The following is a 16,925-nucleotide window of genomic DNA, read 5'->3' as shown; positions in this document are numbered from 1 at the left end:
GTTTTATGTGATGAGCAGTCAGTTGAATATTAAATGATTTGTTTAAAGTGCTGTAGCTGGGGGATGGGATGTAGTTTCAGTGTATGTGGGGGATGGGCTGATTGTCCTTCACAAAGCAAGAGAGGTCGTTATCAGGGGAGGAGCCTCGTGTAGAACTCCATTTTGTTTGCATGGAACTTCACGTATGCGCGTTCTCTAGAGCACACATGACGTAAAAATCGTCACCAGGTATATATACGGAGTCCCACCCTTTCTAGATCATTCCTGGATTTGTCTAAGGTAAGTAAACGTGCTGGAGTTTGTTCCCGGGACGCATTTTTTGAACAATAGTGCCGTTTTTACAAATTTTATCGGTTTTACGTTCACATCCCACTTAAAAATCAGAAGAACCGACTGTTGCTGTAAGAAGACAACGTTCCTTGTCAGCTACCGTTATCCTAACGTGTCGATTATTTTTGTTCTTTGTTGCAGGTCTGGCTAACGTTATCTCAGTGAAGATCTGGCGTCGAGGATTTTCAACAGTGTTTGAAGACCAAAACCAAAAATTCTCATTATTTTTTCCTACTCAAGTAATGGACATTTGATTACTACTTTTTGCCTCCAGACTGTTCCAGAAGGAAAACCTAGAGCTTATCACAATCCCGCCCATTAAGCAATTTTTCAACCATAATATAAAGTCATGACAGTTTACGCTCTGAAACTGTTATAACTGAAAGATTTGTTGCTGTAGCTAAAGCACAATATAATAGCTACCCGAGACGCAGAGGAGAGGTATAAATAGTAAGTTGTCTTTCAAAACCGATTTGATCCTAAATTTGATGAATTATAGATATACAGTTGAATATATCATGTCTTGCCAGAAATGAATTTGAGTTAGTAGGAAATATTCGAATGTAGCGAGTTAGCTTGCTAGGATAGCTGGATTAAGCTATTTTAAGCATTTGCTCATAGTCAGCTAGAGTTAGCATATGAGCTCGCACAGCAAAGTCTACAGAGGCTGAGTGCCCTGTGTTTCTTTGTGTGTGAGACTGGTTTGCCAATGAAATTATTTAATCAGTATGAATGCAGTATAAAACCAAGATCGCTTTTCATAAGCAATCTGTACATAAAGATTGCCAAGGGTAAGAGGCAGGAAGTAATTTAATTTTGATGTCGCTAAAATCTTTTTGAAGGGAGAGCTCTTTGGAACCAATCAACGCAATCTACACATAAAGATTGCAATACCTGACGATTATGGACTTGCAATCCGAAAAGGGAACTCTATAAAAAAAAAGTGTTTTTTTTTTTCTATGACTTTAACCATGTTTTATTGTTAGCTTTTCATGTTGGCTAGCTAGTATTTCGCGCAGTTTCCGTTTTCGTGTGTTTACTCGATCTTTTTTCTACTTTAAACTACATGTGCTTTTAACGTTGCAATCTCACGATAAAGATTGCGGTTTGCGTGGACGTAGGTGTACTGACGAGGGAATTTAGGTTGAGAAGTCTTTGCTGTGCGGTTGTAATGTTAGCTCTAAAATGGCGGACAGGTTGTCCTTTGTTGAGAACACTCGAGGCAATGGTGGCTCAGGTTGTCTGACTTCTGGAATTACACGAGTGGGAGCCATCTATATGATAGCTCCACTTGGACTGAATTCGTTTTTTATCGGATTTCTGATGGACTTTTTCGACCATTAGTTGTATTTTGGAGTAAAAGAGGTAGCCAGCTGCACGATGTAACAACAATTTATGTGACGTATTTTTCTTTCTTCAAAATGGCGCTTAGTCTTCTTCATGCAGCGCTCTCTTGTTTTTAGACGACGCCTTCCATGAAGGGGTTAACCGAGAGGGCTGGCCATCAAAAGCGCTTCAGCGAATCACTGCGTCAGAGGGCCGCCCCCTCCATGGACAGTTTGTGTCGAGTTGGGCTGTGAAAGTCAGGATGTGACAGATGGCTTATATATCTGTCCACTGTTGCAGCTTTATGAAACAAAGCCTGTGTTAATGACGCACCTTGCATTACTTACAAATCGTGTTTGTGAAATTAGGCAGTGAAATAGCATTGATCTTTTTATACCAAATGCACTTCTTTTTTTATAATGCAGTGCATCGGGTCTATTAGGTGAGAAATGGAAATATTAATAGGCCTACACATTGCCCAACCTACATTGCTTTCTTGACCAAGTTTTCTTTCCCTTAGTTGCATCAGACAAGTGTAATGTGATGAGCATCCATTGATGTACTTTGAGAAACTTGTTGAAAGTAAATACACAATGGCTTTTCCAGCCATACATTCTGAAGCTTTTGTTAGTGTCGTTGACTGTGTGTACATGTATAACAGTTGTGACGTTTTCAGGAATTGTGTTGTATGTCCCGTGTTTTGGAGTTCGATTCTGAATTGTGAAAGTATAAAAACTTCTGCAACCACAGTTAAACGGGTAAGACCAAACCTGATTTCTCACATGACATTTGACAGATCATAGCTATTGATAACAATACTCGCCCTGATTACGAAGAATGGTGTCGAGATTGTACTGCCTCAAATTGACACTTGTACCATTTAAATAATACAGTCCAATGCATGCTGTGTTCAGTGGCCTGGTGGTTGAGTTGACATACACAACCAACCAAATTTAAACATTTAAAGTTGATACAGCAACAGGATACATGTTGCAAATGCTGTCATGCACTAGTCTGTTAACAAGTCACACTCGAGTGTTTTGCCCGACTTCTAGCCTGTGAGATTAGGTATAAATAGTTGCCACTGCAGAGGCAGGGCAAAATGACGTCGGTAGACATTTCTCCATAAGAAGGAACGCCCCTCCCTCCTCCACTGCACTAGTTTTGGAACTTGAACTGTATTGCATTGTCAGTTGTATGTGACAACTTTCAGTCAGATGATGGACTCTAGGCGTAGTGTGAGCTGTTGTCTGCTCATGTGACAGCGGTTCCTGTTTTGTCAGAGATTAACTTTACTTTCCTCCGTAGCAACAATCATACGGTGCCACTAGATGGCAGCAGTGTCACATGCCAGTCACTAATCCTGTGCCATATGAACAGCTCCCTTTGTAGTTTTTTTGATTTACTGTGTTGTGAGGAAGTGAGTCTCTTATAAAGCATTTGGAGTAGAATGAGCATACATTTCAACTTCTACTTTGTCTGTGTGTGTATTACCCACAATTTTCCATGACTGCACTATTGCCATCAAAGCTGTTGGTAATGGCAGACTTCTGGAATACATGCTGACCCTCACTCAGGATCAGACAACTGATGCAGTCCAACTTAGTTCTCCCATAGGAATACTAATTATTGTGTGAAAGTCTGTCTGTTGGTGTGTGTGTGTGCGTATGTGAGTGAGAGAGAGGACAATTTGTAAGTATACTTGTGTGTTTGGTGCTGTGTGACTGTGTTTTATGAATCCTGAGACAGGATATAGTCAAGTACTCTATTCCCCCATCCATTATTACAGTGTTGCATGTACTGTGCTTGTCTCTTGTCTGATTTTAAGATTTATATATATATATATATAATATAATTTATATAATGCATATAATGAGAAATGGAAAGTAATGACAATAAAATTAACATTCTCACTTTTTTAACAAAAAAATTGTGTAGATCAAACATCAACAGTTATCTCAACAAAGTAAACATACAAGCACTTAGTTTCAAGGCAAGCAAGGAAAGTGCAGAGAAAGATTTTTTTCTCCAAGACATTACATTTTACTCTGTTCTTTTTGCAAAATGCCCTTCCTTTTTATTTTATGTAGTCTTAGACTTTGAGTGTGTTTGCATAATTTTTATCACTCACAACCACCACTTATTCTTTATAAGTTCACTTAAAGTGCCTAATCTGTGGAGCAGGTGAGTCATATGATAAGTGACAAGTACACATACATGTTTCTTTTCCATGCGTACAGAATCATTTGAATCAAACTAGTGTCACTTGGCCTCACTAATATAGCAAATCTCCCCTATTAGTGCTGTTTACTTGTACTTATGTTACTAGTAATAAGCAGTCAACAGACACAAATAATGGCTGTTCATTTATAATCATAAAATATTTCTTGAGTTGCCATAGTTTTAGGAAGATGTGTTTAATGTCAGCTTCTCTGTGTTGTTAGCTTGCACATCCTCATTCATTGTTTGTAATGTCATTTGTTACATATTCATAATGTTACTTTTATATTGCATAGTGATAGGCCCACACTTCCTTTGAGCTTCTTTGACTTATTTTGAAATTCTATTGAAATTTTGAGTGAAATCAAGGATCATTTTGGATAGACAAAATTATACTAAATATGTGTATGGCAGGCATAATAACTCATGTTATTGTAAAGACATAACAGCCCCTTGTGGAAGGCTCAATACTTCTCCTTCCAATGCAGAAATTAATTGTTGGCACAGAGAAGCCTATTTTTTTTTTTTAGGCGAAAAAACACGTACTGATTTAATCATATTGACATCAAAGTGTCTTAAATTCTGTCACACTGCCTGATTGCTTTCCTCTCTTGCGTCTGTGGTCTTCAGAATGGGACTGGTTTACAGAGAACGGTAATCTTCCACTCTTGCTCGTGAGGGTTGCATGAGCCAGGTGTCCTTTTTCCTCCTATTTGACACTATGGTTCAGAATGCCCAAGTTGGCTTTGGAATGGGATCCGCCCTGAATGACCCCATGGCAAGCTTGGTTCCAATGAGCTCCCTTCAGAAGACATTCGACATTCCAGTTATAGCCAATGTTAGTGCCCTGTGCTGTGGGAGTCGTAGGACTCCCCCATAGGGCCACAGATGGTCTACCTCAGTCATGTGATTTGATATGTAAACCTCACACACTGCTGCTTCATAGACTGGGCAGTGTGTGTGAGGGTGTTGAGTGTGATATGTGTGTGTAACACGTTTTGTCTGTTTCTCTCTCAGTCGCACCAATGGCAGTGGGGCCTGTTGACCCAAGGGAGGTGCTGAAAGGTGTGGAGGCGCTCCTAGGAAAGGATGGCGAACTGCGCAGCCTTGAGGGAGTCGCCAAAGTCTTCAGGTGAACATATGTGCAGAAACACACAATCATTCCTCTTCAATCTTGTTCTCACTGAAGTCCACCTGTCAAATCACCATTACATTTCAGCCATCTCAAGTTCACACCAATAACTTAGCATATATTCATCAAATTCATAAAATTAAGAGCCCAAAAAACAAAAAAAACCAAATCACACTAATTTGTGTCGTCCATCCTAATTTAAGAAAAAAAAAACGTTAAATTAATGAACTGCCCATGGTGGTTTAGTGAGATAACTAATGTAAAACAACCTTTCCCCCCTCTCCAGTCTCATGAAGGCTTCTCATAAGATGGTCAGCAGATGCATGTATCTGAACATCCTGCTGCAGACAAAATCCCATGACATTCTTAACAGGTATGAAGCTTTTCTGCATAATGCGTTTTCTTTATTCCAACTAGAAAAAATAGAGATTAAAATAATAACCTAACTGGATTGCAGTACAATAACTGACTCATCTCATACATTGTTGTCGTTGATCTCTTTCTGTGTCTCTCGTAGATTTATCCGAGTGGGTGGCTACAAGCTGTTGAACTCATGGCTCACCTACTCAAAGACCACCACCAACACACCACTACTGCAGCTTATCCTCCTGACCCTCCAGAAGCTGCCCCTCACCGTGGACCATCTCAAGCAGGTAAGGAGTCCTAAATCATGCATTGCTATAGGGTGCACTGAAGAGCTAATATGCATAACTTCCTGTTGAGGTATTTTAAATGTGGGAACTTCCTAAAGTCATGTATTTCTTTCTCCATCTAGAACAACACCGCCAAGCTGGTGAAGCAATTGAGCAAAGGCGGTGAGACAGAAGGTACGTTTTCTTATCTTACTAATATTTCTTTGAAATCAAATGGCGCCAGGTCAGAGTAAAATCTACTAAACTGAATTTTTCTTCCGTTATAATCAAGTGAATAGACTATTCATCATTGCTGTTGTATGGCTGTGTTTGTGACCACATGTGTTTGTGTTTTCCCCCAGAGCTGAGGAAGCTGGCCTCAGTGCTGGTTGAAGGCTGGATGAACATCATCCGTTCCCAGAGTGTGGCTGCTGGTGGCTCACCTGCAGGTAACCTGACCTTTTTAGTCAGCTTCCTGGTGTTTCCCCATCTCCATTTCTGAACCTCTCATTTCCTTGTTTGTGGCCTCGTCTCTCACTTCAGGGTTTTTTTTTTTTTTTATGCTTAATCTTGACTTGTGTTAATGTTTGGGATTTCTCAGATAAGAAGAAAAAGAAAGAAGAGAGCAAACGACCTGAAGTGAAGAACGTTGAAAGCAAAAGTGAAGAAGAGAAGAAGAAAGAAAAGCCCAAGGCTCATGCTCCCAGCCACGCCAAGATCCGCTCCATCGGTGCGTAGCCTGGCCAAAGTTTCATAGTTCGAAATTACTTATTCTTACTGCCCCTCATGGGCCCATATTAATGCCTGCATTTACGCCATATCCAATGATCTCTCACAGGTTTGGAGATGGACACCCCCACTCCATTGCCGCCCAAGAAGCCCCCCTCTGCCCCTGTGCTTGGTGACAAATACAACATCAAGCCAGCAGTGCTCAAGAGGCCCAGGTAACTACCATCACTCAGTCACTTATTACACCAGCTCGGGCTCTTGCCTTAGTGAGGCAGTATTGCTTGGGGCTCTTGCTGAAATGTAGTGTATTTGCTGTAGGCGAGGTCATTTGAACATAGTTGTTTGCTGTTAATAGGCTTGTTCAGCCTGTCGTTAAGCTTCACTTCTCTCCTTCCTCCAACCTCAGTGGCTCTCCGTCAGACGCCCCACCAGTGGAGAAGAAATACAAGCCCCTCAACACTAACTCCACCAAGGAGTCCCGCATCAAAATCATTCCTGCCCAGCGTAAGCCCTCTTTTTCCCTTTTCTGCTCTCATTTCATGTTTGCACACATGCACACACACACACACGCACACACATCCCACACGTTATTCTCTGGCTCATCTTTTTCCTCCTCCTCTTCAGCTATGGAGTGCACAGGCTTCTTGGATGCCCTCAACTCAGCCCCAGTTCCAGGCATCAAGATCAAGAAGAAGTCCAAGACCAAGGCCGTCTCCCCTACTTCTAACAAGGTAATCATGCCTTTCTCAATTCTGTCTTATGCCAGATGACAAGAGCAGATGACATGACGGTCAGAGTCTCGTGCAGTAAGCAAACAACACACTCACCCTTCACCCTTTTTTTTCCAACCTCAGCCGTGTCCGTTCGACCCTAAGCCCAGCAGCACGCAGGTCAAGCCGTCGTCCCCCGAGGCCCCCATGTCTCACACCCCTGCTGAAGAGCCCCAGGAGCTGGAGCAACCTGGGACGCCCGTGCCAGCTGAGGACCCCGAGGCCATGGACACCTCCAGTAAGTCCCCTCCTACAGAAGGTATTTCAGACCATCACAAGCTCTGCTTGACTAAACGTATCCCAGTTCAGCACTGTGCATTGATAATTTGAGATGTGTCTAGTCTTGTTCTTCTCCCACTTCTACATGTTTGTACAGTGGAGAGAACTGAAGCTGGATGACATTTCATTATGCTCGTTCAGAATTTGACTGTTAACAGTGCCATTTTGTCTCTCTCTCTCTCACTCGCAGCCGACAAGCCCAATGCTCTGGTGGAGATTCGTGGAGATGATGAGAACCTGACGAAGAAAGGGAAGAAGAAGAAGAATGTGACCTGGGCAGAGGAGGAGCAGCTCAAAGAGTACTTCTACTTTGACCTGGATGAGACCGAGAGAGGTGAGGCATCTTTATTAACCATTGGTCCATTTTTCGAGGGCAGCATTAGGAGATGTCTATCTGATCTCTTTGTCAGAACATACAACATGTTAGTCACACGAAATCATATGATGCAAGATATGGTATCAGTGGTTAAAAAGAATGAGAAATAGTTGTGAAATGTCCCAACTCCTTCTTTAACCGTTTTCTCTCTTCTCCAGTAAATGTGAACAAGATCAAGGACTTTGGTGAGGCGGCCAAGCGTGAGCTGATGATGGACAGGCACACGTTCGAGATGGCCCGCCGCCTGTCTCACGACACCATGGAGGAGCGGGTGCCCTTTACGCCCCCACGGCCCATCAGCCTGCCCTCCTCGCTGGTGAACTCCGGCGCCAACAGCACCGAGAGACTGACCCAGAGGGACCGCGAGATGGGCATCCTGCAGGAGATCTTCCTCAGCAAGGAGAGGTATGGATGGAGCCACTGAGCCATTTGAATGATCTCTTTCTTTTATAAGTGGGAGTATGAGGAGGAAGAGGGGGATTATTTGGCTGTGAGGTTTGATCTATTTGGTCTGTTGATGATTGATGGATCTCCGTTTGTTTCTCTTCAGTGTCCCGGACAGCCCCCATGAGCCTGATCCTGAGCCCTATGAGCCAATGCCCCCACGCCTCATCCCCCTGGACGAGGTAAAGACACACACACCACTCTCACCAACACACACACACACACACACACACTCTGTTATATCTCTGGCAATCACTGTTTCTTTTTCTGATTCTGATGTATAAGTGTGTGTATACTGAAATTAAGTCATTTTTACAGTTGACTGCAACACGCAATAGTACCTGACCACATCTCCCTCTCGCTTCTCTACTCAAGCAGGACTCCACCCCGATGGAAGAGCCGTTCGTTGACCAGACGGAAAGTGCCGCTCCCTCCGGCTTGCCCATGGGTGGCCTGCCTCTCGGTGGCCTGCCTCTCGGTGGCCTGCCCCTCGGTGGCCTGCCTCTTGGTGGCCTGCCCATCGGTGGCCCAGAGGGTTCCAAACTGCCCCCCGTCCTGGCCAACCTCATCGGCAACCTGGGCGGAGCCAACAGCGGGCGCAGCCCCCAGATGCAGGGCAACCCCGCGCCACCTGCCAACAACCCAGCCCTCAACGTCAACGTACAGGAGCTGCTGACGTCTATTATGGTAAGAGACCAGAGCTTTGACAACAGCATGATGGCCGTAACACTACTAAGGAAAATGTTTTTGGATTTGGCCATTTGTGTGGGGCAATGGATGTGCACCCATTTCACTGTGACCCATCATTTTTACTCCTATTTAAGATGCAAAGATTAATAATATAAGGTTGATAATATATGGTTGTTTTGTTATTCATTTCTTGTTCAGTATTTACAGTGTTCTTTTTCTGTGTCTGTCTGTTTAGGGTGCCCAGGGAAACCAGTCAGCAGAGGACCTGATCAAGCAGCCTGACTTCTCCGACAAGATCAAGCAGCTGCTGGGCTCTCTGCAGCAGACTCAGAACCAAAACCAGAACCCCAACCAGAACATGCCTAACAACATGCCGCCAGGTTAGCTTATGACTATGAACACGCTTAACACCAGGGCTCACTCAATAGGTCTCCAATACCTCCATTTATCATTTATACATAAGTTTGACATTGAATCACACACATATCGTACAATTAATATTATATACATATAATGTATGTTATCTTTGTTGTTTTGTTGAGTATTTATTTTGACGTGTCTGTGTTTTTCTACAGTGGCTACCGGTCTTCTGGGCCACGGCCCCGGCATGAACATGAACATGCCCATGAATATGCCCATGAACATGCCCATGAATGGAGGCTACCCACCCAACAAGCCCCCCGGCGGCCCGCACTACAACCACCCCCCGCCCCCGCACGGCCATGGGCCCCCCTTCAACGCCGGGGGCCCTGGCCCGCGCATGATGGGGCCCCCTCCCGGACCCGGAGGTCGTGGCGGAGACAACGGCAACTACTGGGGCGACGACTCCATGAGGGGCGGCCCACATCGCGGAGGCCACTTCCACCGCGGCCGAGGGCGAGGAGGCGACCAGGGCTTCAGAGGCAGGGGCCGTGGAGGACCCAGAGGAGGCCACAACAACATGGGTGGTAAGTCAGCCAGCTCTGTGCTTATTACACTGTACTGTGTACTGAACTGTGCTATAACCAGACTAGTATCAATGCTGTTTATACACTAATTTTTTACACAATTGTTGGGACAAATTTGATTTACAAAAAATTTCATTTCTACACATCGGGAGTTGTATACGCTTGTAGAACTTGTGTGAACGATATAGTTATTGAACAATATCAATATCTATCTGATATTGTTCAATTTTAGCTGCTTGAAGTTTAATTCCTCCCTCTCATTTCTCCTCAGACATGTCCAAGAGGCCTGTATGTCGACACTTCATGATGAAGGGCAACTGCCGATACGAGAACAACTGCGCCTTCTACCACCCTGGGGTTAACGGGCCACCTCTGCCCCCCCAGCATTGACAGTCAAACACATAACACCCCCTTACCCCTCTCCCCCTCTCTTCACCCCTGTGGGCACTGAATCTCACTAGACACACACACACACACGTAAACTCATTCAAACAGACAATGGCCATTTGGACACTCCCTCAGTGTTTCACTAGGGGGCAGCTTGACTCAAGTCAGAGCAACTGCAGTGACACACCGACGACTACTCCTGTGTGAGTTCAGTCGCCGATGCCAAGCTTGAATGATGACACACACACAAACACACACACAAAGAGAGACTCGCCCCAGCCCTGAAATGGCCAGTACCTACGGTACCTGCTCCAGTGGCCTTAAGCAAAGAACACTACTACTTCTCTTTCCATGCTTGGTCACAAGGCTTCTGGGAACATAGTGGCATGTTGCGACTCACAAAGACTCTCAAGGTGCTCAAGACAGACAGACAAAGCAGTGAACTGTTCATCAATATGAGGACTTGCTTTTACTTCTATACCTTTCTTTGCCCCCACTACCAAAACCCTGACCCCAGTCAGTGGAGATTGTGTCCCCTTGTGTCCCCATGACCACTATAGTGAATGCAGACAGAGCTTGTTCTCCTGGACAAGGTCTCTGTCCGGTGTCTGTCCTACACTCATTCCATCTCTTCCCCCCCAAACCCATGTTCCCTTCTGGTCCTGTATGCCCTGTTGCACTTTTTCCAGTCCAAATGAGAGAAGAACATATAGATTTTACAGAGTTCTATTTTTTACTATTTAACATTGACAGATTGAAGTATTAACCCCTCTACAGACTCCTTTTGTGAGCATACTCTTTTTCGCTCGAGAAGGACCTTTAGACGAACTGTGGATCTTCAGTCTTTTAAGCTACAAAACCAAGCAAATCAGAGTTTCATCTCACTGAAAATAGAAAATACAGTGTTTTGTGGCCTTTTGATTTTGCGTCTAGAGATGTATGTAGGAAAAAGAAGAAGAAAAAAACATGCTAACGGTTTTAAAACTGTTGGCAGGAGGAAAGAAAACACAGTAAGGAACAACACTGTTTGGGATTGCCTTTAAACTTCAGTGACTACGCTTGAACCATGTTGCCGTTTGCGCAGTCCAGACCTTGGTCCACCTTGATTTACTGTTTCATTCCCAAAGCTCTCAGCCATCAAATGAGCGCACATCTGGCCACGTTGAATTTTTTTTTATTATTATTTTTTTTTTTTGCTTTCTTTTTTGTTTATGTCCATGTGAAAATGTCCCATGTTAGCATCTCATAATCTGGTAATTTTACTCAAGAGGCCTCCCAAAGGCCTTGTGTTTGCTGTCCCTCACAGCTACGCTGCTGCTCGCTTGGGTTATTAAAAGTGTGCAGTATTGAAGCGAGAGAGGGGGACCTATAGGGTGTGATGGAGGTGACCTATTAACGCCTTATATTCATTGACCCCAAAGAGCAGATGATGCAGTATTACGAATGGGGCATATGCACTGATGTGAAAGATGATGATAATGATGACCACTGATTTGAATTTGGTTCATTGAAAGATTTTTTTTTTTTTTTGGTCCAAGGGCACTAACATTCAGCTACATTTTTGTTTTATTTGTCTTTTTTGTACACAAATTCTAAATACTGTATTTGGAGGTTTGCCACTGGCTTTCAAAATTGTATATTCTGCTGTTTTTTCTTCTTATCCACTTTGAGGACTGTTTGTTAGAGGCGATTAATTCAAAGTTGTGAACATGATTCAAATGGATATGTGCTGTACCTTATGTATCTGTTCGGTGTGACAATCATGAGGTGGTTCAGCGCACATCACCTATTTTCTATGAATGTTAATGGTGCCAGATGAGCTCTTTTGATCATTTCTTTCACAATGTGTGAGTGTGTGTCTTATCACCGTCCCACGTTTAAACTCACAGATTCAATGAGGTGGTATGTTTGTTTGTGTGTGTGTGTATATTTGTGTTGGGATGTGAATGTCAGAACCTAAACAGGGGGTCATGAACCACTCTCTGGGCCAAGCCTTTTCAAATTGTTTTCTGTGAAAACAGTGGCTTTCATGTCTCTTGTGGGACTGTATTTTTTTTTTCTTTTTTTTCTTTGCAGTTCTGCCCCTGCTCTTTGGTTTGGTTACATTTTGGTTACAAGTTGTTTTTATTTTGATACATTAATAATAAAATTGCTTCTTTTTAACCTCTGTGCAGAGAAGGGGTTTTTTGTTTGTGTATAGAGGTGTGTGTATCTGAATGAGTGGAAGACATACATGCACATGTATATTGCATATTATTCACACATTGTTATAAGTATTTTGTACATGCATTAATAAATGTGGAAAAATTATCTCTGGTACATCTGTGTGAAGTTTTTCAGAGGGCTTGGACTTAATATCGTCACAGTTCACACCAACATTGGCAAAATACGTTGCTCTCTCTTAATTGTTTGCTTTACACCATCATTGCTTTAACAACCCTAGGGGTTAACCTCCCGTCTGCTAGCCTTTTGTTTGCAGCCAATCAGCATTGCCTTGGTGAGGCCTGATCCAATCACAGGGCGTTTGGCCAACCACCAGGAATATCCGTGTTCTAAGGGCGGGGCTGAGGTGGCAAATGCGGGATGTGAACAGGAGTGGTCTCGGGAAGCCGCCCTCCAAGGTAAATATTGACCCGGGCTTAGTACCGCGTCAGCCCGCATCACTGCGTGAATGTGTGCACAATCAGAGTTAAGGACACCTCAGCTCTCCGCTCCCATTCAGAGAACATTTATTGCCTCACGGTCTACATATGCCACATGTCTATCTTTGGATAAGTGATGCAGTAACCCAGTATTAGGGCAAGACATTCAGATATAATTTGAATAGGATAATCAATGATTCTCTAGTCATGATGAAACCATTAGTATTCAGGTACACTGAGCAGTGAAATACAGTATACAGTACAGTACAGTACAATCTTGAATTATACTGCTGCAAATAGTTGCATTTGAATTTGTGCATCGGACTTGCTTAATGGAATATGAAAATGTTACTTTGAATTGCACTTTGTGCTTTCTCTATGCATGTAAAATAAATCAAATTATATAAAGAAAAATATCACTGATTTATTTACACTATAGTACCTACTTCTTTATGGTCAAATCAAGCTTCTGGTCCTCCCCATATTGTCTCCATTTTACCTGACGACTAGTCAGACTCATTTGCTCCTGTAGGTGACAGAGTGGAAACCGCCATGTCAAAGGAGTTGATTCATGCAGTCAAATGTACGTTGGCTGTCTTGAAGGCCCTGTCTTGATTGAATGCTGAACAAAGAGGCCATTGATTCAATGCATGTCATTTTATCCCTCAGCCAGAGGACCATGGACAGGGAAAAGACTTGGTTGTCTCCTATGCACCCAACAATTTTCTCAGGAGAAGTCGAACTATGTGAAGCATAGGAACTGATTATTTCAGTATAGCGACATCTGTATTCAAACTACATCTGTATTCATAACAAACATCTGTAACATCTGTATTTCTCTAGACTTAGCAAAATATTCAAAATTATGGTTATGGTACTGTATTTGCTGTTGTCCATAGCGACATACCATATAAAACATGTTTGAGGAAAAATTGAGAGTATCCCATTATTGTGTTTTGGTTATTTTCTTCACATTTTGGCTCATTTAGTCATATGCATGTATATGAAATGAGCACATCTTTGCCAGAGCCAGAGCCATAGCCAAACAGAACATGTTTATATATGGCTAAGCTACAGTGCAATAAAATGACAGTAGATGAGAGCAATTACAGCAATCTTTTTGTCTAATTTCATATCTCTGACCATTATCACATTTTTGTACAAAGGATTAATTTATGGCTTTGGAGAATATAGGTACATAAAATAGGGCCATTGCAGGCACCCCTGTGTCCCAGAAATAGTCTCTTTCTCATTAAAATAAAACAAAGGCCATCCAGACCTTTGATGTCCTCAGGACAGTAGTTTTTACAGTTTTTTTCAACTGCTTACACACTAAATCTGTGCTTGTCACACAATTTTCTAAACATGTCCTCCAAACATCATAACCCGACACCAAATCTGCAAAACCATATACTAATTCTCAGTGTTTGACTCAGTTTTCAATTGACTAAAACACATTTGGCAAAACACCACACACAATTTTCTACCTAACACACAAAAATCTAACAGGAAGTAATTTGATTTCGTTCATCAAACACAACCCATCAAAATGCCACACTAAATCACCAGTGCTTCACTCTTTCTCTTCACATGTGCAAACACTCTTTACTTTACTGAACACCATCCAATCATTGCCTTAGTATAGGTCTATGAATAGATATACTCTCTATATAGGTATGGACCCTTTCAATCTGCTCCTAGAGGATTTCCGGTTGAAATATTCAGAACCAATGCAGATACTTTGAAAATTACAGTAATCGGACTTTAGCTTACAGTAATGTTCTACAAAAAGTTGACTTTGTAAAATTTGTCTTTTTTCTCTATTTTAGTTTGTCCCCATGTTACAGTACCATTAGCTCAATACATTTTTCTGTGCCTCCAGAAATGCCTTAGGAACGCTTACTGTAGAATTGTTTGTTTCTGCAGTTGAAAGGGTCTATAGGCCTATGAATACATACTGTACACGACCCCCCTCCCCCTCCCACACACACACACACACACACACTTGTCTTTGGAAAAAAACAAAATCAGTGTTTTCAAAAATCCATGTACATCTGGTGGTCACTGTATTCTTCTTTGCTTTTTTTCTTGTTTGCTGTAAAATACTGTATTCGCAACAGCAAATTATTTGGGAAAAATCACTACTTTTGGTTTTAATATTGCTTGCATTTTTACTGTGTATTTCAACTTCTCTTTGTTGATACCGTAACTTTCACTCTTGTATGGAAATACATATAGAAAGCCTAAGACAGAAGAGCTTTAGGTTTTGAGCAACAGTGTGTACATGATGTATCCAAAATGTCATATTATGACAAAAGTGTTTGTAATGTGAGGCGAATGTTTGCTTTAAAGATGTGTTTTTGACATTTTGAATGTTGTGTGTCATTTTGCTGGAGATTTGAGGCATTTTGCATTTTGTGTGAGCAATTGTGGGTTTTGTGTGTGGAGTTTTGAAAAATAGACACAGAGTTTTGAAAACGTGTGTAAACAATTGTAAAAAACTGTAATGCGTTTGAGTGTCAACTGAGAGAGATTTTGGCATAATTCCATTCTCCACATTCAAGGACTCACAGACTTTGATGCATGTTCCTGGTAAATTTGTGAGGGCTTAGGGCTGTCCCACTTTAAAAGTGTATGAGGCTTGCTCACTGACATTCGGTGCCCTTTGTGTAAGTCGGTATTCATGCAGACTTTATCCAAGGGGATTACCAACAATTCATAGTGTTGTGACGTGAAACTCTGGGTTACCCAAAGAGGTAATAATCAACTGCCATAAGACGTAAATGGAACTGTGTTTGCGACATGGTGCGATTTTGGTGGTAGGGTTTTAAAGATTTAGCGATATGTCACAATTGCTATCCCATTCCTGTATCCCATTCCTAGCATTTTGAACCGTTACAGCTTTACAAGCTCAACAAATCAACAAATGTCAGTTAAGTATTTGAGGCTTCAGGGCTTAAATCTATGGATCAACCTAAAGGGAGCATATAGGCCCGAGAATAGAACCCTGGGGGACTCCACAGAATGCTGACAGAAAAGCAGACAGACTCGTTGGCCTTAGCCACTTCACAGCGCAGTAGTGAGTTCTGCAAAGGTGCAGTAATTCATACTGGATTTCCTCAGCACTGCGCATGACACTCTAACATGGTTAAGGATTTGTTATTAAAGGACATGCACCAAATAAATGAGATGGAAAGTTCTTAGGACACGTCAGATCTTTGAATTATTGACCCTGCTTTTTCACTTTGCCTCTTCCTTGTTTCTCCCTCGTGATTGAAAGACTGCATGTGTCCTTCTGCAATGATTCCTTATTTGTTGTGGATTGTGCTGGAGAACCAACTGTTATTATGTACACAAAACTTCCCATATAGAGAAAGAGATAAAAGGAGAGTGAGTGAGTGAATGAATGAATGAGAGAAAGAGAGGTTGTGATTACAGTTTTTTACAATTGTTTACACACGTTTTCAAAACTCTGTGTCTATTTTTCAAAACTCCACACACAAAACCCACAACTGCTCACACAAAATGCAAAATGCCTCAAGTCTCCAGCAAAATGACACACAACATTCAAAATGTCAAAAACACATGTTTAAAGCAAACATTCGCCTCACATTACAAACACTTTTGTCATAATATGACATTTTGGATACATCATGTACACACTGTTGCTCAAAACCTAAAGCTCTTCTGTCTTAGGCTTTCTATATGTATTTCCATACAAGAGTGAAAGTTACGGTATCAACATTTTTACTGTGTATTTCAAAGAAGTTGAAATACACAGTAAAAATGCAAGCAATATTGAAACCAAAAATAGTGATTTTTCCCAAATAATTTGCTGAAGAATACAGTGACCACTGTACATGGAGTTTTGAAAACACTGATTTTGTTTTTTTCTAGACAAGTGTGTGTGTGTGGGTGTGGGAGGGGGGGGGGTACAGTACAGTGTACAGTATGTATTCATAGGCCTATAGACCCTTTCAACTGCAGAAACAAACAATTCTACAGTAAGCGTTCCTAAGGC

General features: G+C 42.1%; 1 protein-coding gene across 4 annotated transcripts; it reads left to right on the top strand.

Moving 5' to 3' along the window:
* Window positions 1–261: 261 nt before the first annotated feature.
* On the top strand, window positions 262–12,572 carry ppp1r10 (protein phosphatase 1, regulatory subunit 10). 4 transcript variants are annotated; one of them, XM_076301878.1, is made up of 18 exons: window positions 262–780; window positions 4,894–5,008; window positions 5,295–5,381; window positions 5,526–5,661; window positions 5,784–5,835; window positions 6,003–6,089; window positions 6,242–6,370; window positions 6,479–6,584; window positions 6,776–6,873; window positions 6,994–7,100; window positions 7,224–7,377; window positions 7,609–7,752; window positions 7,953–8,199; window positions 8,345–8,420; window positions 8,617–8,925; window positions 9,164–9,308; window positions 9,504–9,875; window positions 10,147–12,572. In XM_076301878.1, exons 2-18 carry the CDS (start codon window positions 4,902–4,904, stop codon window positions 10,263–10,265), a joined length of 2,475 nt encoding a protein of 824 aa, XP_076157993.1. In that variant the 5' UTR covers window positions 262–780; window positions 4,894–4,901; the 3' UTR covers window positions 10,266–12,572. The 4 variants fall into 4 exon arrangements, with proteins under 4 accessions (XP_076157993.1, XP_076157992.1, XP_076157991.1 ...); XM_076301877.1 differs by having other exon boundaries at window positions 8,614–8,925; XM_076301876.1 differs by having other exon boundaries at window positions 7,224–7,398.
* Window positions 12,573–16,925: the final 4,353 nt, after the last annotated feature.

The sequence above is a fragment of the Alosa pseudoharengus genome, unplaced genomic scaffold, assembly GCF_046254945.1.
Source record: "Alosa pseudoharengus isolate Yale_2024_CS ecotype anadromous, Long Island Sound unplaced genomic scaffold, YU_APseudo_1.1 YU_APseudo_1.1_scf_23, whole genome shotgun sequence".
Classification (NCBI taxonomy): domain Eukaryota; kingdom Metazoa; phylum Chordata; class Actinopteri; order Clupeiformes; family Clupeidae; genus Alosa; species Alosa pseudoharengus.
Note: the sequence above shows the minus strand (reverse complement) of the source record. Positions and strands in the feature narration are given on the sequence as shown.